The sequence below is a fragment of the Caretta caretta genome, chromosome 3 (genome assembly GCF_965140235.1).
Source record: "Caretta caretta isolate rCarCar2 chromosome 3, rCarCar1.hap1, whole genome shotgun sequence".
Lineage (NCBI taxonomy): Eukaryota > Metazoa > Chordata > Testudines > Cheloniidae > Caretta > Caretta caretta.
In genome coordinates, this window is record NC_134208.1 from 48,328,296 (window position 1) to 48,354,876 (window position 26,581).

General features: G+C 39.4%; 1 protein-coding gene across 18 annotated transcripts in view; it reads right to left on the bottom strand.

Moving 5' to 3' along the window:
- Positions 1-26,581, bottom strand: part of DST (dystonin) — a 485,843-nt gene that overhangs the window by 178,360 nt on the left and 280,902 nt on the right. For all 18 annotated transcript variants that reach the window (XM_048845229.2, XM_075126480.1, XM_048845239.2 and 15 more), the window contains 13 exons: positions 25,175-25,300; positions 24,647-24,799; positions 24,238-24,392; positions 23,871-23,997; positions 21,417-21,600; positions 16,442-16,599; positions 15,916-16,094; positions 15,468-15,606; positions 14,442-14,635; positions 11,126-11,288; positions 7,768-7,851; positions 6,211-6,318; positions 4,964-5,062 (listed from right to left, as the gene is read on the bottom strand). In XM_048845229.2, the coding sequence (XP_048701186.2) occupies positions 4,964-5,062; positions 6,211-6,318; positions 7,768-7,851; positions 11,126-11,288; positions 14,442-14,635; positions 15,468-15,606; positions 15,916-16,094; positions 16,442-16,599; positions 21,417-21,600; positions 23,871-23,997; positions 24,238-24,392; positions 24,647-24,799; positions 25,175-25,300 (1,869 nt within the window). The remainder of the gene's footprint in view (positions 1-4,963; positions 5,063-6,210; positions 6,319-7,767; positions 7,852-11,125; positions 11,289-14,441; positions 14,636-15,467; positions 15,607-15,915; positions 16,095-16,441; positions 16,600-21,416; positions 21,601-23,870; positions 23,998-24,237; positions 24,393-24,646; positions 24,800-25,174; positions 25,301-26,581) is intronic.

The window sequence follows — 26,581 nt, forward strand, 5'->3', positions numbered from 1 at the left end:
AATTTTTCTAATAGACAGAAGGTTATTTTATTTTAACAAACTTGCCTGATTTCAGTTGCAATGAGACTACACTTACATATCACAAGAAGTACTAATGAAAAGGCAGCTTCATTCCCTCTTTTCCTCCTTCACTTGGATGATTTTAAGTAAACACTTAGGAAATGTCTACACTGAAAAAAAAATAAAAAACAACCTGCAGCAGCAAGTTTCTTAGCCTGGATCAACTCAAGCTGTGGGGCTAAAAACAACATTGTAGAAGTTCAGGTTCAGGCTGGTGCCTAGGCTCTGCAACCCCATCAAAGATGTGGGTCTCAGAACCCGGGTTCCAGCCCAAGCCAGAACATCTACACTGCTATTTTTAGTCCTGCAGCATGCGCTCCATAGGCCTGAGTCTGTTGACCCAGGCTCTGATATTTGCTGCTGTGGGTCATTTATTGCAGTGCAGACACACCCTTACAGATGTTGGGATTAAACTGGATCATCTTAGGAGCATCTCCTTTTATGCTGACAGTTACACAACAAACGTATTAAATGTAAAGTGTTTTTAGACAATTAAAATTGAGAATCTGATTGCAGTTGCATCTAGGATCACAAATTAAATGTTGCTATTATGCAATCTTGCACTCTTTCTGATTAGCAATGTGAGGCATCAGCTGGGAGGTATACCTGCTAGTATAACATTGTGACATTAAAATTTGATGAAACAAATTCAAAATTATTGAAAAAAATCAATTGTTTTGCCATCTCTGAATTTATACTGATTAATAGAACAACAACATATTAATTTATAGTTATGCTCAATCAACTTTAAATCAGCTCCACCTTCAGATCTTTTTGTCCAAGATTCAAATACTGAGTTAGATTGATTTTTGAATGGTAATTATTTTTAATTGGTGTTTGATTTGCATTAAGAGAATACTTCTGGTACCTCAATATTTTTTTCTGTTCTTTTTCTCTTCATCACCCATGTCATTACTTTTTATTTGCTTTGCTTTTCCCCAGAATTAATGTTCCGTTTCTGTGTTTTCATTTTACTGTCTGGAGCTTATTGTCTATTTCAGGTACCTTGGTGCTAGGATTTTTACCAGCAGGAGAGTGAGTTTGTGTGTGTGGTTTTTGGAGGGAGGGTGGGGGGTGAGAAAACCTGGATTTGTGCTGGAAATGGCCCACCTTGATTATCATACACATCGTAAAGAGAGTGGTCACTTTGGATGGGCTATTACCAGCAGGAGAGTCAGTTTGTGTGTGTGTGGGGGGGGGGGGGGCGGAGGGTGAGAAAACCTGGATTTGTGCTGGAAATGGCCCAACTTGATTATCATACACATTGTAAGGAGAGTGATCACTTTAGATAAGCTATTACCAGCAGGAGAGTGGGATGGGAGGAGGTATTGTTTCATGGTCTCTGTGTATATAATGTCTTCTGCAGTTTCCACAGTATGCATCCGATGAAGTGAGCTGTAGCTCACGAAAGCTTATGCTCAAATAAATTGGTTAGTCTCTAAGGTGCCACAAGTACTCCTTTTCTTTTTGCGAATACAGACTAACACGGCTGTTACTCTGAAACCTACCTTTACTCTGCATTTCTGCAAACAGCAATAAATCTTCCGTTTGTTGGTACTGATCTAATTCATCTTCTGCACCCTGTTTGTTCAAGCTGATGCCTGTATTGGCCAAACTATGAATCTTAGTCTGTGTCAAATTCTCTTTATTTTCTCTACTGTCATTTCCAAATTGTATGTTTGCTAATTCAGCTTCTGAAACTGGAAAAATATTCTCTTCCCTTGGAATTACTTCTTTCATTGAACTGGTTATTTTTACATTTGTCTCCCCTAAAAGTTGTCCCTCTAAACCTGGACCACTGTGTATTCGTGACTTTTCAAAATTTAATATAAGTCGTTCTGAAGCATTTTCTATATGCTGCTTCCCTTTGAAATACCAAACAGGTATGCAATATTTGCTTGAACTATATTCTGTGCTTGAGTTGGATTTAGAGTTCGTCTTTCTGGAGAGTTGTTTTCTGCTACAAAACAGCTGTCATCCAAAAGGGGCATTATGGAGTTTGTTTGTGTTCCCTTCATCTGCATCAGAAATGCTATCTTCCTCACAGGCTGCAAATTCAGCTTTGTCGTCTTTTCACTTCCCTTGTAACACTTTCATCTCTCTGGGGGTGGTTTCCTGCTTTACAGTTGATATAGTTTCAACACTCTCTTGCAACTCGTCTTCAAAGTTTAAAGACACATTGTCACTGCTTCCGTTGAGGCTATGATCTTTAGCATTTAGCATAGTAGATTTTCAGCAAGTGGTCTCGTTGAAAGATGTTCTTGTTTCCTGTTTGGGTTGGCACCCACAGCATATCTTCCAGTCTTTTGAATGACATCATCTCTCTTCATCATTAGCTTAAAGTTAGTTTCTGAATACAACCCATGTTTCTCCTTTGTTGGAGCATCTTCCCTTGCTCTTCTTAAAACATCTTTTTCTTTGATTTCATGCATTTTCTCCACTAATACTTCATAAAACTTCTTCGGCTCTCCCCGTTTCCTGTCTCATTCCATCAACAATTGGCTGATTTTACACCTCACCAGAATCGTCATTTATATTAACAATGACACAAATTTGAGATTTCTACCATTCTGTGTTTTGATGCTGTTTACCAGAAAGGGTGGTTACTTCCTTTCCTGTATGTAGCTGCTCTTCTCCATTATTTTTACCAGCACTTTCTTGACCATGAGGCTTCAACAGTTGCTTTGATGTTCTGTCCGTTATGATTTTATCATGTATGTCAGTATCAAATTCTTTTCTTTGAATTTCCAACTTACTCTCAGATATACTATGAGAAATATCTTTCTGCAAATCTGTCATCTATTGGGTTTTCTCCTACTGTGTTTTTCTGTCTTTGTTCAACTGTTTCATCACATCCCAAAGGTTCAAAAACTACAGCTACCATCATGGTTTTCTGGAATTCAGGCTCAGTGGATAAACTCTGAGCTGACAGCACACAGGTTTAAATTTAGATTTTAAATGTCAAAGACTTCATAGCAAAGACCTTATTTTATCCTTTTTCTATGCACCAAACTCTTAATGACATCATTCAGAATTCTTAACAAAGACAAGGATAGAATAAAGTCCTGAATGTCAGAGGAAGAAATTAGAAGTATAATCCCAGAAAAATTGATGACTGTTTCTGCTTTGAAATGGAAAAGCTCCAGGATACGCTACTTTGATTCCAAAAGGAATTAATATAGTGCTTTGCAATTAGAAAGCAACCTTAAATTATCTACTAAGAAGTTATCAAGGAAGTAGAACTCTGCATATGTTTTGCAAAAAACAGTCTTGCAGACACAGCTCGGAACAGACAAAAATGGTTTATAAAATTCAATTATTCTTGAGAAACTTGAAACCAACCAGTCAAACCCGACAAATGTCTTGGTCTCTAGATATTTTTCTTTTTTGTTTTCATTTTTAACAGCAGCATGAATTATAAACATAAAGCCTCCTTAGATTGTGAAAAACCAATATCTCATGCAACAGATGCTACATGGTAAAAAAAAAAAAAAAAGATGTACACTTTTCATACTTATGCTATTCTGTTCAGAGGTGTGTGACAGAAAGAACATGCAGCAAAGACAAAGATGGCAGCAAGATTATTTAACATCCCTTTAAGGATCCAGCGTCTTGTCCAATGATTACGTAAATAAATATTAAAAATTAAAACTTGTTAAAATAACTCCAATCCTGTTTTATGTATTTTTGATACTGGACAAATCGTTCAGTATATGATTTGGCAGAAAACTATGAGGATACAGTGTATAAATTAAGACCCTATCATCCTTAAAGAGTAAATATATAATTGCTTTAGAAACACATGATATTTTTAAAGAAAGTGAAGAGTAGATAATATTCTCTGTTTAAATCTTTAAAGCATTGATTTAAACTGCGTATTTTTGAACAAATTTTTATAGTCTCCATTTATTCTTGTTAACGAGACCTCATACTCACTGTCAAAAATGTTAATTTGCCTCAAAGAATCAATGCAGAAGAATGACAAAAGAAAAAGAAGCCTAAACATTTAAAAGGCATCAAAACAAACTTAAGAAATTAGTGAAGGGGTTATTGCACTCCCCTATTTAAATAAGAAATTCCTTATGCACTAAAAGCAAGCTTGTGTGCATGCTGCAGATGAAATTCAACCCTGTGCAGAGGGATAATGGAAGACCTAAGCACCACTTAGGTCCCATTTAAGCACACTAACTAGGACTTAAATAGGACATTAATAGTGCATGGGAGTTGGGCTGGCTCTCTGCACAGGGGCAAATTTCAGCTTGCATTTGTAAGTACAGCATATATCCAGCCCTCAAATATACACCAAATAAATACAGTTCACATTCCAAACATCCAGTGTGGTTTCTGTGGTAAAAATAAAACTGCAAATTAAATTTTCAAAAATTAAAAAGCAAGTATTGTCTATGTCTGAACATAGATGATGAATTATGATTTATAAAGATGGACAGCTTTTGGTGGAAATTTAAATTATTTTCTTTACAGAGGTATACTTTTATATTTTCCTTGTTTATTAGAAATAAAAAAGTTTTAAAAAAATGTTTGACTCAAAGGGACCCATCACTACCAGCTAATTTGTGCTAGGTCTTAAGTAAAACTGTCCCGGTGCATTATAATTTCTCTTGTCCTACAGATAATTTCCTTCTCTGCAGAATTCAGTGAATCACAGTGGGTCCCTGTAATGTGACCCTCCCATCTGGAAGGACTGATGGAATGTGAGGACTTTGCAGACAGACATCAGTGTTCATACGAACAATAGCCGCACAGATCAATATCCATATATTCCCATGTATGTGAGGTATATAAGGAATTTCAGTTCTTAGTATTTTCAGCTAAAATTATGATCCAAGTCCAATAGCTGTTTTATTTCCCCCAACAAAAAGGTTTCTATTTTCCTGCGACCTACCTCTTCTTCTTCCAGTCTTTTCAAAGAGTCACCAGCAAATTTAATATACTGGGTCATCAGGGTCACCAAGGCAGTGTAGCGTGTTCGTAAATCCATGAACTGCATAGAAACAAAAGAGGAAAAGGGAAGAGGAAAATGGTACCACTCACAGTGACTTGGAATGCATTCCAATAATGTCCAAGAACTAGTTCTAGACTTAAACTGGCCTTTACGAAAGTTATATATGGCACAGAGCTCGTAATAAGACAAATCCTGATCTTGGTTTCAGGAACATAATAGTCACAAAGAACCACATAAACAGTCTGTTCAGAGGACCAACTGACCCTAAGAATGGTCAGCCTGGTATGTAAGAGGCTGAATGGAAGTGACCTGCATCTGCTAGGTGGGTAACTGGTGTGGTGGAACTCTGGGGACAAAAGAATGTGGGGAGAACAAACTCAAGGAAATAATCTTTCTAATCACAAAGATCCTAACTCCTCTGGTACCGTAGCACTAGAGTGGAATTTTCAAAAGTACCAAAGTAACTTGAATGACATTTGTGCTCCTGTGTCACCCTGGGGCTTTGGAAAATTCCACCCCCTAGAGCTGTAGTATCCCCAATCGTACTCCAGCCTGAGTGAAAGGACCTAAGGTCCCTATCTTATGTTGGAGGGGCTTCAAAATCTTAACCCCTTGATAGCTGGATGGATAGATAGAGCATCTTCATCCCTATCAGCCTAGGTCTTTGTTTCTGGCTGTCAGCTCCTGTTTCAGAATTGTCAGCTAGAGAGAGTCACTTCCAGGCCAACCTGCCCCATTCACTCTTGTACTCAATCAGTCCTCTGGGGACAAAATTGCACCTCTGCATGCACAAATGGGCTGCAGGGAGGCATAGCCTCTGAATCTGCTACAACAGAGCCTTGGGGCACCACAGTGATGGTGAAAGCTACCCATGGGGTGGCAGCCTGAGACATGATTTGTCTCACCATGTTAATAAACAGTTTTATTTTTCTCTGTTTTCCATGTTTCTCATCCAAGCTTTTCATGGGTCTTTTGTTAACTGTTTATCAACACCAACATTCAAATATATAATCAGATACTGTGAGATGTATAAGAGTATATTTACATCAGGATTTGTCTATGTACAGTAAAGATCATGTGTGGGGTTACTACATTTAATTATTAATAAATTCCAGTGTTGCATTTCCTCCACTCTACAACAGGCTGCTAAATGAATGCACATTTCCCTGTCAAGAACATCCAGTTACCTCTTGTATAATGAAGTCAGATGAGCTCTGCATTCTCCGGCGTTTCACTGGAGATTTTTGTTGTGAGTCAACCATAGCCCTGTATGTCATTGTCTGCAGTTCATAATCCTGTAAAAATAATGCAGTCAGAAAAGTTATCAGCACTCTCTATCACACTGACATTAAATAACGTATTTATAATGCAATTTAGCAGCAGAGCACCACTGCTTGCATGTTATATCCATTGTACAATACCAGTATACATGTAAAGGACACATTATCAAATTACAGGTTTCAGAGTAACAGCCGTGTTAGTCTGTATTCGCAAAAAGAAAAGGAGTACTTGTAGCACCTTAGAGACTAACCAATTTATTTGAGCATGAGCTTTCGTGAGCTACAGCTCACTTCATCAGATGTATACCGTGGAAACTACAGCAGACTTTATATATACACAGAGAATATGAAACAATACCTCCTCCCATCCCACTGTCCTGCTGGTAATAGCTTATCTAAAGTGATCATCAGGTGGGCCATTTCCAGCACAAATCCAGGTTTTCTCACCCTCCACCCCCCCACACAAATTCACTCTCCTGCTGGTGCTAGCCCATCCAAAGTGACAACTCTTTACATAATCAAGTCGGGCTATTTCCTGCATAAATCCAGGTTTTCTCACATCCCCCCCACCCCCATACACACACAAACTCACTCTCCTGCTGGTAATAGCTCATCTAAACTGACCACTCTCCAAGTTTAAATCTAAGTTAAACCAGAACATCGGGGGGGGGGGGGGGTAGGAAAAAACAAGAGGAAACAGGCTACCTTGCATAATGACTTAGCCACTCCCAGTCTCTATTCAAGCCTAAATTAATAGTATCCAATTTGCAAATGAATTCCAATTCAGCAGTTTCTCGCTGGAGTCTGGATTTGAAGTTTTTTTGTTTTAAGATAGCGACCTTCATGTCTGAGAAACTGCTGAATTGGAATTCATTTGCAAATTGGATACTATTAATTTAGGCTTAAATAGAGACTGGGAGTGGCTAAGTCATTATGCAAGGTAGCCTGTTTCCTCTTGTTTTTTCCTACCCCCCCCCCCCCAGATGTTCTGGTTTAACTTAGATTTAAACTTGGAAAGTGGTCAGTTTAGATGAGCTATTACCAGCAGGAGAGTGAGTTTGTGTGTGTATGGGGGTGGGGGGGATGTGAGAAAACCTGGATTTATGCAGGAAATAGCCCGACTTGATTATGTAAAGAGTTGTCACTTTGGATGGGCTAGCACCAGCAGGAGAGTGAATTTGTGTGGGGGGGTGGAGGGTGAGAAAACCTGGATTTGTGCTGGAAATGGCCCACCTGATGATCACTTTAGATAAGCTATTACCAGCAGGACAGTGGGGTGGGAGGAGGTATTGTTTCATATTCTCTGTGTATATATAAAGTCTGCTGCAGTTTCCACGGTATACATCTGATGAAGTGAGCTGTAGCTCGCGAAAGCTCATGCTCAAATAAATTGGTTAGTCTCTAAGGTGCTACAAGTACTTATTATCAAATTAAACTCTATTATATGTGTATAATTTTTCTTACCTTTACTGAAGCTGAGTATTGCTCTGAATATTTCTGGCATTCATCTATTTTATTTTGTTTCATTTCAATTTCAGAAACCAGCATCTGTAAAATATATGTGTATATCTTCAGCATAATAATAATAATAATAATAATTAATAATAATAATAGAAATAATAATCATAATAATAATGCTTTTCTCTCCCTTTGTTATGGCTGATAAGTATTATTATTATAAGAATTTCTAAGTTTCCCACCATCAAACTATTTATAGCACTGCTTGCATTTTCACTGTCCTATAGGTAGTTGGAATCCTGGGTCCTGATCGGAATCCTAGAAAGTCAATAGAAAGACTCCCATTGTCTATAAGTCTCCAGGACCTGATGGAATTCACCCAACAGTTCTGAAGGAACTCAAATGTGAAATTGCAGGACTACTAACTGTCATCTGTAACCTATCATTTAAATCAGCTTCTGTACCAAATGACTGGAGGATAGCTAATGTGACGCCAATTTTTAAAAAGTGCTCCAGAGCTAACTCTGGCAACTACAGGCCAGTAAGCCCCACTTCAGTACCGGGCAAATTGGTTGAAACTATCGTAAAGAACAAAATTGTCAGACACATAGATGAACATAATTTGTTGGGAAATAGTCAACATGGATTTTGTAAAGGGAAATCATGCCTCACCAATCTACTAGAATTCTTTCAGGGGGTCAATAAGCATGCGGAAAAAAGAGATCCAGTGGATATAGCGTATTTAGATTTTCAAAAAGCCTTTGACAAGGTCCCTCACCAAAGGCTCTTAAGAAAAAAAAGCAGTCATGGGATAAGAGGGAAGGTTCTCTCATGGATTGGTAACTGGTTAAAAGATAGGAAACAAAGAGTATGAATAAATGGTCAGTTTTCAGAATGGAGAGAGGTAAATAGTGCTGTCCCCCAGGGATCTGTACCTGGCCCAGACCTATTTAACATATTCATAAACGATCTGGAAAAAGGGGTAAACAGTGAGGTGGCAAAATTTGTAGATGATACAAAACTACTCAAGATAGTTAAGTCCCAGACAGACTGCGAAGAGCTACAAATGGATCTCAAAAAACTGTGTGATTAGGCAACAAAATGGCAAATGAAATTTAAAGTTCATAAATGCAAAGTAATGCACATTGGAAAACATAATCCTAACTATACATATACAATGATGGGGTCTAAATTAGCTGTTACCAGTCAAGAAAGAGAGCTTGGAATCATTGTGGATAGTTCTCTGAAATCATCCATTCAATGTGCAGCGGCAGTCAAAAAAGCGAACAGAATGTTGGGAATCATCAAGAAAGGGATAGATAATAAGACAGAAAATATCATATTGCCTCTATATAAATCCATGGTATGCCCACACCTTGAATACTGCGTGCAGATGTGGTTGCCCCATCTCAAGAAAGATCTATTGGAATTGGAAAAGGTTCAGAAAAGGGGAACAAAAATTATTAGGGGTATAGAACGGCTTCCGTATGAGGAGAGATTAATAGGACTGGGACTTTTCAGCTTGGAAAAGAGGTGACCAAGGAGGTATATGATAGAGGTCTATAAAATCATGAGTTGTATAGAGAAAGTAAATAATGAAGCATTGTTTACTCCTCCTCATAATACAAGAATAAGGGGCCATCAAATGAAATTAATAGGTAGCAAGCTTAAAACAAACATAAGAAAGTATTTTTTCAAGCAACGCATTGTCAACCTCTGGAACTCCTTGCCAGAGGATGTTGTGAAGGCCAATACTATAACGGGGTTCAAAAGGAAGCTAGATTGATTCATGGAAGATAGGTCCATCAATGGCTATTACCACGACGGGCAGGAATGGTGTCCCTAGCCTCTGTTTGCCAGAAGCTGGGATTGGGTGACAGGCCATGGATCACTCAATGACAACCTGTCTGTTCATTCCCTTTGGGGCACCTGCCACTGGTCACTGTCAGAGGACAGGGTATTGGGCTTGATGGACCTTTGGTCTGACCCAGTATGGACGTTCCTATGTTCTTATTGAGTTCCATGTGATTTAGATCCAGGCCGCTGGTAAAATACTGTAAAAATAGTGTCTGCATCCTGGACACCTGCAAGGCTAAAAGCTGCTACATTTTTAGCTAAAGAGACAGATTCTTTAATGAGGGCTGTCACAGACTCACTTCCTCTGTGGATCAGGCACAGATGGTGACCTGAAATACACACTATCAGGGGATTACATAAACATTTGGTTGCCAGCCAGTTGTTTGACTGTGGCATGTTCATACCCCTTTATTATTCACTATTATTGAACATTCACACAAAGTGGTTCTGTTTGCCTAACATTTAGGGAATGGCTGTCCTTCCTGGTCTCAATCCTGTAAGGTGCTGAGCACTCTGGTGACAAACCAGTAAAGCACTAAAGCACTCCCTTAACTGTAAGCACACAAGCAGTCCTATTGAAGTCACAACACAAGGTGAGTAGCCTTCATGACAATGCCATTCCAGGAATGTGATTAGTTTTTGCTAACTGTGTTTGCTATTGAATGGCAACTGTCTATGGAGCACTGGTGTGTGGCAAGTTGGGATGCACTCCCAATGGCATTATAGAGGAAGGATAGCCCAGAGGTTAGGACACTAGCCTGGGAGTTGGGAGAGCTCCGCTTTGCCACAGACTTCCTGCATGATGTTGGGCAAGTCATTTTGACTCTCTGTGCCTCAGACCCTCATCTGTAAATAAGATTAACAGCACTTCCCTACTTCAAAGAGGTGTTGTGAAGGTAAAAGACTAGCATACTCGGTTACTAGGGGGTCACAGAGATATCTGAGATAGCTAAAGGGAGATTGACATCATTGCTTTAAAATGATCTTTATATATATATTTTTTTGTTATTAGAGTCCCATTAATTTTTTTTATATTTTATATTTTGGGGAATTTCATTTTTACGATTTTATCCATGCGAAGAGGAGGAGGAAAGGGGTCCTGCCCGGGGGAGATGAGAGGCCCTGGAGGGGGGAAGGATTGTTGTACAGTGAGCCTGTCCCACACTCACCCAGTAGCACACGATTCCTGTCCATAGGTCCGGGCCCACCTCCCCGCTCCAGGTGTTGCGATGTGGCACTTGGCACTTCCCCTCCATCATGATGACAGAGGGGCGGCTGGACCAAATTTACACAAGTGATGCTGTGACCCTGTACACTACATAACTGAAGCAGGGAGCTGGGCCCAGATCTGAGGGACAGGAGCTGCTGCTGTGAGGTGACTTTTTCATTTCAGTTTGGTTTATACTTTGTTTTGTTTTGTTTTATTGTATTCTGCATTTTCAAAAATAACGGGGCTCCAGTTATTAGTTTCAATACTTTTCCCCAGGATGGGATTCCCTTTTTGTACCTTTTGCTGGTTCAGCTGTTTAGCCAAAGCTTTGCTGTTTTCTGGTTGGTTTTCTTGAATCTTTCGCTGAGTATCTTCCACTTTCTGAATCCAGGTATCCAGTGTATGGTAAGTATCTTTGTAATATTTCAGAGATTTACTGATACCCTCTAAGTCACGCAACCTGGTTTAATTTGAGAACAAGAGATGTGATTGGGGAGAAGGTACTGTAAAAAATTATGTAAGTCAACATAGCCTTTAAGATATCAGGTGTCCTAGCACCATCTATCATCATAACAGGAAATTTAATAATTTTTACTAAAATATATTAATGGCAGTTTCTACCACAGAGATCCCCAGCTTAATGACATTCCATAAAGATTAAAGAGGATTTTCACACTAGAGAACACTTGGAAGAGGGAAAGAACATTTATACTAGAAACAACTGACTATGGGTCAAGCCTTCAATGGGCTTTTGTGTTCAGGGAAGGTCCAGTCACAGCAGAAACACTGCGCATTTCCTAAATTAATGAGCCCAGAAGCAGAAAGACCATGCACTAGACACAACATTCCCCAGCACACTGTGAGGAAGCCTCTGCAGAAGCAATTGTCACTGCCATGCAGAAGGATGAGAAGTGGGTGTGTTTTAGGTGTGACCAGTGGGTTTGGTTCTGAGCACGAGTCAAGAGGGCCAAAACCTGCACTGAAGGAGACCAGCAGACCACATCCTCTACTCCTCCCAAGCCAAGTAGGAGTTGGCACAAACGCAAAGTCTTTAGCTGTCCAAAAATGCTAATGTCAATGATCCTTTTGGGGTAAATCCCTCTTTAAACCATATGATTCTGGAAACTACTGAAAACTCACTCAAGTCTGTGGGCCTGCCATTTAAACCAAACAGGCACAGAGACTGAAGTGGAAACTGGTTAAGACTCTTCTATTCTGCAGTTAAATGGGAGCAGAGGGGCAAACAAAGGCAACCTGTGTTATTTCCTGCAAACTGATTTTGGAGTGCTCAGAGTGCTTGAGACTCATCTGCTGTAGTCCAAACAATGTGCCTAAAACCCATACAAATATACTAACCAAAGAGACAGCAGAGACGTGGGTTCAGAGCAATCTGCCTGTCTGTAACCGTATATTTAACAACTCTGGTATTCTGGTTTGTAATACCTACTTTTGAATCTGCCTTACTTTCAACAATGCTAAGGGCATTCTCTGTGCATGTATGTGTGTGAAAAAGAGCGAGTGTGACAGTGATTATGTATTGCATTAGAGGAATTATATTTTGGTATACATATAAACAAGTAACAGAGTAAACAAAATAACAATAAATGGTGGGGAAAAAAAAAGGAAAGATGTTTAATTGGAGCCAATATTGACAAATATATGTGTATAGTGAGTATCACTGTCAAACAGTTAGGAAGTAGGAGGGTGAACATTTGCAGAAAACAGTCTGTTTACTGCCACAAATTGCAACGACCACAAGCTGTCATATTTACACTAGAAGTCACTGTGTGTTAACAATAATCTGTCAGCATATTCTACACAGATGTCATGTGAGGAGAGTGTTTGGTTCATGTTTGCCTTGTGAGCAGATAGGGACACTTAAGCTTTTCAGAAAGCTACTGTTTTTTCATTTAAAAATATCACTTTGTTTACACATGGCCTACCAGAAAACAAAAAAATTAAGAGTGAAATTTAAAGATACATACACTGCAGTTTAATTTCAGCCAAAAAAGGCTACACATGCCAATTGCATGTTTCTTATACTCAAAAACAGAAGGAAAGTGCTCTTCCCCATAGTTTTTGTGAAAGCCAGTAGCTTGATGGCTAATAATCATACTGACATTCAAACTGTTTTCTTTGACTAGATGCATTTTTGACCAGGTCTTGCCAATCCCTTCTTTAGTTTCTGGCAATTAGAGGTAGAGGCAATAAAATTAGTTAATTGTATCCGATTAGTTAACTGATTATCAGTTCCTGCATGGATTGGACTAAGAACGTAAGAACTGCCATATTGGGTCAGACCAAACGTCCATCTAGCCCAGTATCCTGTCTTCCGATAGTGGCCAATTGCCAGGTGCCCCAGAGGGAATGTGATCCAGTCCCTGTCACTCCTTCCTAGCTTCTGGCAAATAGAACCTAGGGACACAGTCCCTGCCTATCCTGGCTAACAGCCATTGATGGACCTATCCTCCATGAATTTATCTAGTTCTTTTTTGAACTGGTGGAATAACATAAGGACATCTGCTTTTAAGAAGGGAGAAATATGAAAGTTTGCCTTGTACAGCATTGTTTCAAATAAACAGCAGTATTCTGATACTTCTCTTCAGGGATTCCAGGGTCATAAATTAAAATAAAGAAAATAGTTTTAGTTTGCAAATAATGTTGTTCTCCCTTAATTTGTCCTTAGCTCTAGACAGATAGAATTAAAGAGATTGAAAACAAAAGGATATGAGGTTGGTTGGGAAAGCATTAAGATGTGAACTTCTTCCCTGTGAGAACAATGGATAAGCGCATTCCAGAATACTGTGTGTGGGTGTGTATATTATATATATAACACACACACATTACTGTTTGTCTGTGTGTGCGCGTGTACATGTGTATAAAAATATTTGAGTAATATTATCCAGGGACATCACCAAAATCTAATCAAAGAGTCACATTTCATAGAACAAATGAACTCGAGTTGCATCATGATATTGCATGAACATAATGGAAGGTCAACAGGACATACTCCAGGGGCAAATTATTGGTTCTTGGCCAAAACCTAAAGTCCTTATTTCAGTTCTTATGCAGACAAAATTATCACTGAAGTCAATGGGAGTTAAGGACTAAGGACTTGAGGTCTTAGGCCCAATGTTCTTTATCAAGAAGTAAACATAAATCTGACCAGCAACTCACAAGTGAAGGTTATCTCATCATTCCCACCTATCAGTACTAACTAGGGGGCAGCAGAAAGCATTTCCCTAAGACAGGAGGCCCTGATATGCAGGCATTTTTGCTAGGGGAAAAGGGCAGCATATCTGTGCTGTATCTCGCTAACTACTAAGTGTTATGGTAAAGCCTATATAGCATAGTGTTAAACTGAAGATGTTACACACACTTAAAGTTGTTACTCTTGTAGAAAAAACTGCAGGGGATCATGTGAACAATGGCAGCAGCACAGAAAAGATAAGCATCCACCATGTTAGCAAGTTTCCTAAATAGTTAAGAAATACATTTCAACCCACGATAATGTTCATTTCTTATTGCTTAAGCAGAAGATAAATTAGCTAAGAAACAACATCAATAGCCTAAAAGATGCTTTGAACACACTACAACATGAAGTGGTACGAACCGGTTTTCAATCTGAGAATGAACATTTTGCCATCTCTCAGACAGCTGATCAGCTTTCTCTTTATGCCAGTCAAAGTCAAGATCGCGTTCCTTATGCGTTTTAAACATTTGATCACTGATCGCTTTGGCTTTCTGCAGTTCATCTTCTAAGGCATGGAATACCTCTCTTTTCTCATCCACTTCAGACCTCCACAGCTAATATGTAATAAAGGATAAGTAAACAAAGTATAGCACTATGTGTGTAAATCAACACATTGCATATCCAGTTTTTTCTGGTTGTTCAGTCTGCTCCAATACCGAAATGACTATGAAACAGCTGTGAACTGAAAATTCTGGGTATAGGAGTCCCAATGCCCACACAAATCAAGCACATGGCTTGCAAATTAGCAAGCTAATATTTGTCTAATAAACTACAGAGGTCACTTAAAAAATCTGTCAATTGTAAAATAACATTAGCTTGCAGTATTTAAATAGAAAGTATAAGGGACTGTACAAATACTGAAGGAAGCTTTTCTATTTATTTAAGAAAGTGGCAAAGTTTTTAGGGCAGCCAGTCTTAATGTTGCCTGGAATCTTCCAAAAAAAGACAAAAGTCACTAACTCTTTTGTTGCTGCAACCACACACTTTTGGAGCCTCAGATATTCCAAGACACTTACTCTGCAGTGTTTCTCTCTGCACTTGGGAGGTGCATTAGCACTCCTGTTTTGCATGTTATGTGCACAGCTCATACTAACATTTCCAGAGTTATACGTGTATGCAAAATGCAAACTTCTGTAAGTATAAAGTGTCTGTGAGAATTATTTTAACCTACCAAATAATACATTTATTTTCTTATCCTAATTGCCCAAAGGATACAGATTTGTCTAATGTAGCAATCTTAAAATGTACAGTCTGCTTAAAAGTAGAAAAGAAGTCTTTGGCTGCACCACAAATGTAGTCTAACCAATGGGTTATTATAAAAAGACAATTATTTTACTATACATTATTTTACAATTTACCTATAAAGAAAATATAGCAAATTCATACCTTTAATGTACCCATAAGGTTCTCAATATTATTCTTGTCAGCAGTGACTGCTTCTTCTTCGCACAGTTTAGTCTCATAAAGTTTTACTAGCGCTTCAGCTCCTTGAGTGTTTTTCAGCACCAAATTTACAGTTTTTAACCTGAAACAGTAACCTCTTGTTAACTAATCGTGTATTGATAATATTCAAACTGCTCACATTTTTCAGTCTTGCTCTGTGATGTCTGATAACTAGTAATCCTTTTTTTCACTGTAATGACTTTGATAACTCTCTTACCCTTGATCAGTATTATTCATACTATAAGTATTACTATACTATAGTATTATTCATACTATATAATGACTATAAAGTCATTTTATAACTTTACTGTTTTTTTTATTTACTTTCATTTGGGGCAAAAAAGGTGTACATTAAAATGCATCAAGTAGGAAGTGACGGTTTATTACATACTTTTCTATGTAAATGGAAGACATAGAGTAAACTTGATTCATATTCTGAATGATGACATTGAGCTCAGAACGCAGGTTGGGGACAGAAGGTGAACCAGCAGCTTGACTGAAAAACTCTTCACATTTATCTGTGATCATTCCCAAATCATCCTTCAGTCGATCCAGCTCTTTCTTTAGCGTCTATAAAATGGAAGGCAATTGACAGTATTTATTTATTCTACATCAGCCTGACAGTGTTCATATATCCTAGACATTACTTAGAGTAAACTTCTGTTCTTAATATTATTTTTATTTCTGTGCTCTTTGTTGAAAAAGTGAGGACTGTATGTGCAGCATAGAAAGATGGAAGACTGGCTATTGATTAGTTCCTTTACCTCCACCGATATACGAGAAAATCATGTAGTCACCCCACCCTTCTGAGCTGAACCATAACATGCAAGGATCTGGGTCTGTTTGTTTCAAGAGAAAACTATTCGTTTTGGAAAACCACCACTTCCTAGTTGAACCATTCTTTCCGAATGACTCACCTCTTGTTCCGAGATCCTAAACACACTTTCATGTAGGTCATCCCTCTCCAGCGGAGTCCGAATCTGTCGGATCAAACGGTCCTCACAGCTCTCCAAGCGAAGTCTGATGTTTCTGACTTCTGAGATGTACAGATTGTAAATGGATTCCTCCTGCTCCTCTGTTGAAGTAACCAAAGGCGCTGTTTAGGAAATGAATCTAAATTGCCATGCCATACTTCTCCTCCTCCTAACAACAGATTTTGTAATACCTCAGAATATTACAGCTCTTTCAGGCATTGATTCTACTCCCAGAAAAGCCAACAGGAATTGACTTTAATGGGAATTGGATCAAACCCGTAGTCCTTAGCTGCTACTAGATCATCTCCTTGCACTTCCAAAATTAATGTCTATCAGATTCATAGATTCAAGGCCAAAAGGGATCATCTAGTTTGACCTCCTATATAACACAATCTATAGAGCTTCCCCAAAATAATTCTGATAACACAACTTGTAGAGAAACATCCTCCTTGATTTAAAAATTGTCAGTGATGAAGAATCCATCACAAATCTTGGTAAATTATTCCAATGGTTAATTACACTCGTTAAAAATTTGCACCCTATTTCCAGTCTGAATTTTCCTAGCTTCAACTTCCAGCCATTGGATCGTGTTATACCTTTCTCTCCTAGATTGAAGAGCCAATTATTAAATATTTATTCCCATGTACATACATATGGATTATAATTAAATCACCCCTTAACCTTCTCTGTTAAGCTAAATAGAATGAGCTCCTTGAGTCTATCACTATAAAGCATGTTTTCTAATCCTTTAATCATTCTCATTGTTCTTCTCTGAACCCTCTTCCCAATTTATCAACATCCTTCTTGAATTGTGGGCACCAGAACTGGGCACAGTATTTCAGCAGCGGCTGCACTAGTGCCAAATATAAAGGTAAAATAATCTCTCTACTCCTACTCAAGATTCCCCTGTTTATGCATCCCATAATTGCATTAGCTCTTTTGGCCACATAGCTCATGTTCAGCTAATTATCCACCACAACCCCCAAATCTTTTTCAGAGTCACTGCTTCCTGGGATAGACCCCCTGTTCCTGTAAGCCTACATTCTTTGTTCCTAGATGTACATGTTTACATTTAGCCATATTAAAACGCATATTGTTTGCTTTCATATTGCTTGCATATTGTTTGCCAAATGATGCAGATTCCGCTGAACCAGTGACCTGTCCTCTTTGTTATTCACCCCTCCAGCAACTTTTGTATCAGTTGCAAACTTTACCAACCATGATTTTTTGTTTTCTTCCAGGTCATTGATAACGATGTTAAACAATGTAAGGCCAAAACCTGATCCCTGAGGGACCCCACTGAAAACAGACCTGCTCAATGATGATTCCCCATTTTCAACCATCAGGGCTACCATCATCCCCTTTGCATGCACACTGATGAAGTGAATGACTATACTTCTTCCAGACAGGTGATTTCATTACTGCTATTGTAGCTAACCTCTAATGGATTTCTTCTTCATCACTGTAAACAGGGATACAGTAAAGGACTAGCCAACCCTGATTACAGAATGAGTCACACCTGAGATCAGGATATTGCCCTACAGAGAGCAGCAGGAGGCTACAATGAAGGGGGGAAGCTCAGGAAACTGTCAAAAAACTGCAGTGTGAAAGACTCCTGCATGGAAGACCCTGAGACCAAGGGAGCTGTGACAGCAGGATCCCAGGGAGCAGGAACCTCCTGTGAGGAAAACCAGATGGCATTTGAACCTAGAAGTTTGGGGACCTAGCGGCTAGTGCCAGAAGGCTAAGCTCCAGCTAGAAAAAGCTGTGAGGATTGGCTGTGAGAACAGACTGGGACAGAAAAAGAGCTCCACCTGAGACAGAAGACACCAGAGCTAAGAATGGATTTTTATGTGGTGATGGACTTTATTTTGGGACTCTCTGGACTGTTAAGAACTATTTCTGTTATTAAATCAGCCCCAGGCATAGGGTGTTGTTACTCATGTTCTTCACGCAGGGAAGAAAGGTAAGCAGCAGGATACGGACCCTGGACTTCAGGAAAGCAGACTTTGACTCCCTCAGGGAACGGATGGCCAGGATCCCCTGGGGGACTAACTTGAAGGGGAAAGGAGTCCAGGAGAGCTGGCTGTATTTCAAGGAATCCCTGTTGAGGTTACAGGGACAAAACATCCCAATGAGTCAAAAGAATAGTAAATATGGCAGGCGACCAGCTTGGCTTAATGGTGAAATCCTAGCGGATCTTAAACATAAAAAAGAAGCTTACAAGAAGTGGAAGGTTGGACATATGACCAGGGAAGAGTATAAAAATATTGCTCGGGCATGTAGGAATGATATCAGGAGGGCCGAATCGCACCTGGAGCTGCAGCTAGCAAGAGATGTCAAGAGTAACAAGAACGGTTTCTTCAGGTATGTTGGCAACAAGAAGAAAGCCAAGGAAAGTGTGGGCCCCTTACTGAATGAGGGAGGCAACCTAGTGACAGAGGATGTGGAGAAAGCTAATGTACTCAATGCTTTTTTTGCCTCTGTCTTCACTAACAAGGTCAGCTCCCAGACTGCTGCGCTGGGCATCACAAAATGGGGAAGAAATGGCCAGCCCTCTGTGGAGATAGAGGTGGTTAGGGACTATTTAGAAAAGCTGGACGTGCACAAGTCCATGGGGCCAGACGAGTTGTATCCGAGAGTACAAAAGGAATTGGCGGCTGTGATTGCAGAGCCATTGGCCATTATCTTTGAAAACTCGTGGCGAACGGGGGAAGTCCCGGATGACTGGAAAAAGGCTAATGTAGTGCCAATCTTTAAAAAGGGGAAGGAGGAGGATCCTGGGAACTACAGGCCAGTCAGCCTCACCTCAGTCCCCGGAAAAATCATGGAGCAGGTCCTCAAAGAATCAATCCTGATGCACTTGCATGAGAGGAAAGTGATCAGGAACAGCCAGCATGGATTCACCAAGGGAAGGTCATGCCTGACTAATCTAATCGCCTTTTATGATGAGATTACTGGTTCTGTGGATGAAGGGAAAGCAGTGGATGTATTGTTTCTTGACTTTAGCAAAGCTTTTGACACGGTCTCCCACAGTATTCTTGTCAGCAAGTTAAAGAAGTATGGGCTGGATGAATGCACTATAAGGTGGGTAGAAAGCTGGCTAGATTGTCGAGCTCAACGGGTAGTGATCAATGGCTCCATGTCTAGTTGGCAGCCGGTATCAAGTGGAGTGCCCCAAGGGTCGGTCCTGGGGCCGGTTTTGTTCAATATCTTCATAAATGATCTGGAGGATGGTGTGGATTGCACTCTCAGCAAATTTGCGGATGATACTAAACTGGGAGGAGTGGTAGATACGCTGGAGGGGCGGGATAGGATACAGAAGGACCTAGACAAATTGGAGGATTGGGCCAAAAGAAATCTGATGAGGTTCAATAAGGATAAGTGCAGGGTCCTGCACTTAGGATGGAAGAATCCAATGCACCGCTACAGACTAGGGACCGAATGGTTAGGCAGCAGTTCTGCGGAAAAGGACCTAGGGGTGACAGTGGACGAGAAGCTGGATATGAGTCAGCAGTGTGCCCTTGTTGCCAAGAAGGCCAATGGCATTTTGGGATGTATAAGTAGGGGCATAGCGAGCAGATCGAGGGACATGATAGTTCCCCTCTATTCGACATTGGTGAGGCCTCATCTGGAGTACTGTGTCCAGTTTGGGGCCCCACACTACAAGAAGGATGTGGATAAATTGGAGAGAGTCCAGCGAAGGGCAACAAAAATGATTAGGGGTCTAGAACACATGACTTATGAGGAGAGGCTGAGGGAGCTGGGATTGTTTAGCCTGCAGAAGAGAAGAATGAGGGGGGATTTGATAGCTGCTTTCAACTACCTGAAAGGGGGTTCCAAAGAGGATGGCTCTAGACTGTTCTCAATGGTAGCAGATGACAGAACGAGGAGTAATGGTCTCAAGTTGCAGTGGGGGAGGTTTAGATTGGATATTAGGAAAAACTTTTTCACTAAGAGGGTGGTGAAACACTGGAATGCGTTACCTAGGGAGGTGGTAGAATCTCCTTCCTTAGAGGTTTTTAAGGTCAGGCTTGACAAAGCCCTGGCTGGGATTATTTAACTGGGAATTGGTTCTGCTTCAAGCAGGGGGTTGGACTAGATGACCTTCAGGGGTCCCTTCCAACCCTGATATTCTATGATTCTATGATTCTATGTAAAAGCCTGCATGTAGTTCTTCAGGGGCCCAACACAGGGGGCTAAAAGGGGCAGGGTGCCTGCAAAGTGACGCCTGGTCACAAATGGGGGCTCATTAAATGGCCACCGCACTACAATCACCTATCTAGTATTCTAGTTACTAAGTACAATATGTCTCTGCTTATTTAGCAAACTATAGTGGCAATTTAATCAGTTTTATAAACTATTTCACTTCTGTAAGTCAATAGTTACTTGACAGCATAAGGTATCTTTTCAGATTACCTAAGCTTTCATATTTCTGCATCTTAAAAGCAGCCTTATGATAGTAGCTTTTAAAGAGTGGCGATGGGATATTTTGCAACACTAGGACAGAATGTGTAAGACATTTTTCTTGTGTAATGAGTCAAATACTATTCCAATTCTGTTCTGAGCTCAGTAAGATATTCAAGATATATTTCAATCCATCAGAAATAAGACTATGAAAAGCTAGACCAAATGATGAGCTGCACTCCAGAGGGTAAATTATTCTTCCAGGAAAAATGTTTTTTACACACCTTTGAGTAGTACTAATAAATCACCTTCAACTCTAGTAGAATTTACAGCGCAACCTGTCTAAATGATCGCTCTTTATTCATTTATTGTAGCTGCCTGTCTTAATGATGTTAACATAATAAAACATGCAGTGCACTGAAGTTCACATTTGGAAAGCAAAAGATTCATCAGGTATCATAAAGCCTCTTTTAAGGAAACTTTTACATATTTCCCAGTGAGTTGCTCTTACCTCTTTCTGCAGATTTAAGAAGCTCCTGATAGTATTGCTTGCAGATATTAACCTCCCTTTCCAGATGTGCTATATCTGAGCCTGAAAAGATTTTGGAATCCTGGCTGTCTTCCAGAAAGTCATCAAAGCGGGACTGTAAATTGCTTAAAACCTGCTGATGTTCTCCTGGCAACATTGTCTTTATCTAAAAAAGAGAACAGATCAGTATAAATGCCAGACATTCTTGTCAAGTGTACAGATGATAAAGGTGATACAACTTCTCTAATTACATATACTGAATTCAACATGGTTTGGGGCAGATGTAGCCATTACAGTACTTGCAGGGTTGAGGGATTGTAATGCCATATCACCCTAGAAGGTGCTTCAGGAGGGAATGTGCATTATGAAGTAGAAGAGGATTGTATGTCCACTGGACTGAGGAATTTGTGAGATACCAATGCAACATAAGTAGTGGAGTAGAAAATGCAGGAAAAAAAAGCTTCTCTTGTGAAGCACTCTAAAATATTCTAGCCTTTTCAATGATCTTGTATAGTAACAGTTGCTTGTGTCCTTCCTCTGCAAACGCTTCACTGAGAGCCAACACACATAGGTCAGTAAAAAATTATTCAAGTGTTTGCTAAAGCACCCTATGTACCACAAATTGTCATGGGCTCAATGTGATCATGTTATAATACAAATAACAGAACATATTACTCTCATAACAGAGCACATGCTTTTTATCACCTATGTTCAGGATTCAGAAGAGCAAATACAATTTGGGAGCACAGCTGAGATCAACTCTGGCAGTTTGCACTACTCACATTTTCTCTTTTAGAAACATGGGGGGAGGAACCTATATAAACCCTAGATTCATCAATGTCCTGTCCTACCATCATAGATAGTGTGGGATAGGCCCACCTGATCTTAACAGATGTCTCCTGCTCCACAAAACGTAGGGAAAAGCTCAGGGACCCTACTAATATGACTTGAGCAAAAATTCCTTCCCAGTCTGAAATTGGGCAATACTGTAACCAGTTGCATATGAGCAAAAAGCACCATAACTAAGCATCCAAAACCCATTCATATTCTGAGATAAATATTTTGAGCCCAACTCATTGTCCATTTTTCCCTCAAACCATCATCTGTATATGGATGTGTGATGGTCAAGTTACAGTCCAATTGAACGTTTGGCTTTCCAGCACACATGTCCATGGATAGAGGAGAAGCATCTATGCTTTATTTATCTGTTGCCTTTACCACTATTTATCAGAGGTGCTGCTGACCCACTTACTAAACCATAAAAGGATGGAGCTGCATTAATCTGACTTTGCTCATTCCCCTCAACAGATCCCAGACAGACAGCTGTTCCTCTTCCCCAAGCATTTTCATATGGAAGTCAATCCTGCCATCTCTTGGGGAAATTGTGTCAATGACTATGTAAACGTGCTAATGGACACCCATGAGATTACATGGGCTTCCAAAGCTTCAGTGCACTCATGATTCACAGCTCTGTGTTTCTTTCTCTTCCAGCACAGGAAACTGGATCCAAACATCGAACGCAAGCTACATCTGGGTGTGAATAAGGTAGTGTCAAGGTAATATGCAGTTCTAAGATTCTGTTGGAGCCATTGGTATTCCTGGGCCCTCACAAAACAACAATCACAATCATAACAACAGCTGGCTGTTCATGCATTCTATTCCAAATTCATATTTGATCTTTTATGCCAGCAATGGGATAGGCCTATGTTATACCAGAGACCATTTCTCCTCCCATGCCATGTGGCAATCAATGGGGAAATGGTTACTGACCCAAACATGGGTAAGAAGCAGGGCATTTTCGGTGGAGGTTGCTGGTTCATTTGTATCAAATAGAAAGGGTGAGAAGTGTGCGGATGACCCCTCAATATGTGTACTGCAAATGTTATTTGCAGCAAATTGAAGAAAGATATATTAAGCATTGTGTAATAAACAGTCTCAGGTAATATAAAGGTAAAACACGATTTACAGAAGCAGACACTACGTTGTTCAGTGGTCTGACAGATTGTTTTAGCCAAAGTGTTTGATATTTTGATTTAAATCAGTATTTTGTTTAGAACAAACTAATCTTAATCAGCTCTTTAATAATGAAATAATATAGACTATCTAACAGGGTACAATTCTGTAGCATGGAGTAACTAAAATGCACCCTTATGCAGGCCTCAGAGACTGAACATGGGGCTTGCAATTGCCCCAATCATTAGGAGGTGAAGCTGCAGCATAAGAAAACTATATGTCAGAGTGAAGGCTGCTTAGATCAAGATGGAGTACTGCACACAGTAAAATGGAGACGGCACTGTAAGCTGTCTCTCTCCACATTGAAGTTGTGAGCGGCTAAAAACTTCTCCAGTTTACAATAGTTTCTGTAGTTGCAGTCTTCTGGGTATCAGTAAGTTACCAGTGTACACTCAGATGGACATAGTTTGGTGCAGTACCTACCGAAGCAACATTACCAGCTCGAACAGTTTCAATTTCATTTGTCAAGTAGCGCCAGGAAACCACGCTCTTCATGTTTATATGTGATTCATGCCAAAGGGCCAGTACATTCTGAAAATGTTGTTCAATTCTGAAACGTACAAACACAGTTAGATTAGAAAAACTGACTGAAATTGTACTCCCATATGAAAAGGGGAGAAAACACAAAGAGCATGAATTATTTTTAAGCTGCCTACACAAATAAGTTCAAATGAAAATGACTTCCTCTGCCCTAATCACAAGACAATATTCCCTCCCTAAAAAACTAAAAACAACCAAGATATTTATTACAGGAACTACACACTTTCAGCTGTTTTTAGTTTGCTTCTACCTGTTTGCAGTGTCTATTGCTTCTTTGTTTGGTGGAGGAACTGTAAAGCACACAGATGGAACCATGGCCTCATTACCACTTGGACTAATGACTTTCCATTTGGCACGATGGGAGTTGCTCGCTAATACGCATTCGTCATCTTTGTAAATGGTTATCTAGTTTTAACGGAAAAGCAAAATAATTTAATGAGCTAAGCATTATAAACTATTCTTACAAAGCACTTTTGTAAATGGTGTCACCAAATAAGTGACACAACAACAAAAAACAACAATGCAGAACACAAGCATTTGCTCTGTTTACTAGGGTGGAAGATATTTACAGTCTTGTGTTTTCCAGGAACATGTAATTAATGAAACTTTAGCTGTCTCCTCACGTCTGTAATTGATTTTAGGAAATTCAAGGTTCTAACCTCAATTTGTCTGTAGTCACAGATGGCTTTAATTGGGATGGATGTTTTGAGTGGACTATCAGGATTCCTTGGCTTCAGCTGAATAATTGCCTTTGCCTTCCCCACAAGGCCAGCTACTGTGCTCTTGTACTGCAAGAGTTGTTCTTTTTCTTCCTAAACAGCAATTAAGAAAATAACAAAAATCAGAGGTGGCCAGAACTCAATGCTGCTTCTTTAATGCTTTTAAAGCTTTTGTCTCTGAAAAATAACATGTTTCACATGAACAGAAATAACTCCATGAAGTAATCAGTTTCCTTTAATATGCACTATTGTTTAAAAACGTATATTTTAAAGGCATGGAAGTATTCCGTAAACAAGGACAAATGGATAAACTCGTTTAATTAGACATTCTGAAATTAAATTTTATAATTTTATTACTTCCCTTTAGTTGGGTAAATTGTTTACAAATTTGATTTTTAAATCCAGATAGGTGTTACACAACTCTTGTTTAATCTTATTTTTTTGTCAACAAGATTCTTGAATTCTTACCATGGACTCCTGAACAAGATCTTCCAGTTTATGAAGGCTGCTGGACCTATCACAACTGTACTTTCGCTGTATGGCATCTTTTAAATTCTTTAAATAGTCCATGGCTTCTTTGGCATCATTGAAAAACTAAGGTAAGACACGTATTTTGATTAATTAAGAACAACACTGAAAGGTTTACTAAGTGTTAAGCCAAAATTGTTGTTTGAAGAAACCACTAAATGGTTTTAAAGCTGTTTTATATTCTTGCAGTTTAAGTACCTGCTCCTGATCTCATAAAGACAGACATGCATCACTGAAACATCATGGAAAATCAGTTACTGCACATGTTATCTGAAAACAAAATCAGTATCCCTATGTCTGTACATTAGTTAATTACTGTTCCTGTGAAAAAAGAAAAGGAGTACTAGTGGCACCTTAGAGACTAACCAATTTATTTGAGCATAAGCTTTTGTGAGCTACAGCTCACTTCATCGGATGAAGTTGCATCCGATGAAGTGAGCTGTAGCTCATGAAAGCTTATGCTCAAATAAATTGATTAGTCTCTAAGGTGCCACTAGTACTCCTTTTCTTTTTGCGAATACAGACTAACACGGCTGCTACTCTGAGTGAAAATGATTTTCAAACAGTGATTCTGCTACTCCTGGAATTTACAGCTATTAAGTTTTAAAAAACAGATTATAAAATAGAAGTTATTAAATGTAGCAAACAAGCTATACAAAGTAGTATGTCCCTATGAACATTATACAGATTAGATGGAACCTGATTCTCCAATGCCTTTTTACCTTTTGTAGCCATTTACATGAATACAAAGTGGGTGAGCTATAAAGCCCTACCATTCTGATTTGTTGCAATTTACATTCATTTTGCTCTCATGTGCACTAGCATAAATGACTCCACAAGGTTCAAGACTGTTGAGAATACTCTCTCTATATTAAATATAAAAAATAACAGAGTTCTTTCTAAATCAGACAATGCATACTAAGACCTTCCATTACCGTGTATAATAATTAGTAGATTAATGATCATTTACTAATCATTTAAGAGGAGCTATAGTGAGAAAGGTGACTATAAATGGCAAAACTTAGTCAACTCATCAGTTCCCTGTGGGCCTTCTTTGCCCTGTACTGATAATAACGTGTGTTCTGCTGTTGTCTGTGCAGCCCTGAAAGAATGAGTTCGATTCTGTTCTACCTGGTCCATCATCAACAAACCTGACAACCTGAATCCAGTTGCAGAAGCTGTATTAACTATTATGATGTCCGAGGAAGAAAGAACACTGCCTCTTTTTCAGATCCTGGACTTATTTTCAGCTCTGACATTTAAAAAAAAAACAACCTGGCCCAATGCTCCCTTGGTGTAAACTGACATAACTCTGCTGAAGACAATGGAGCAACACCCGTTTACACT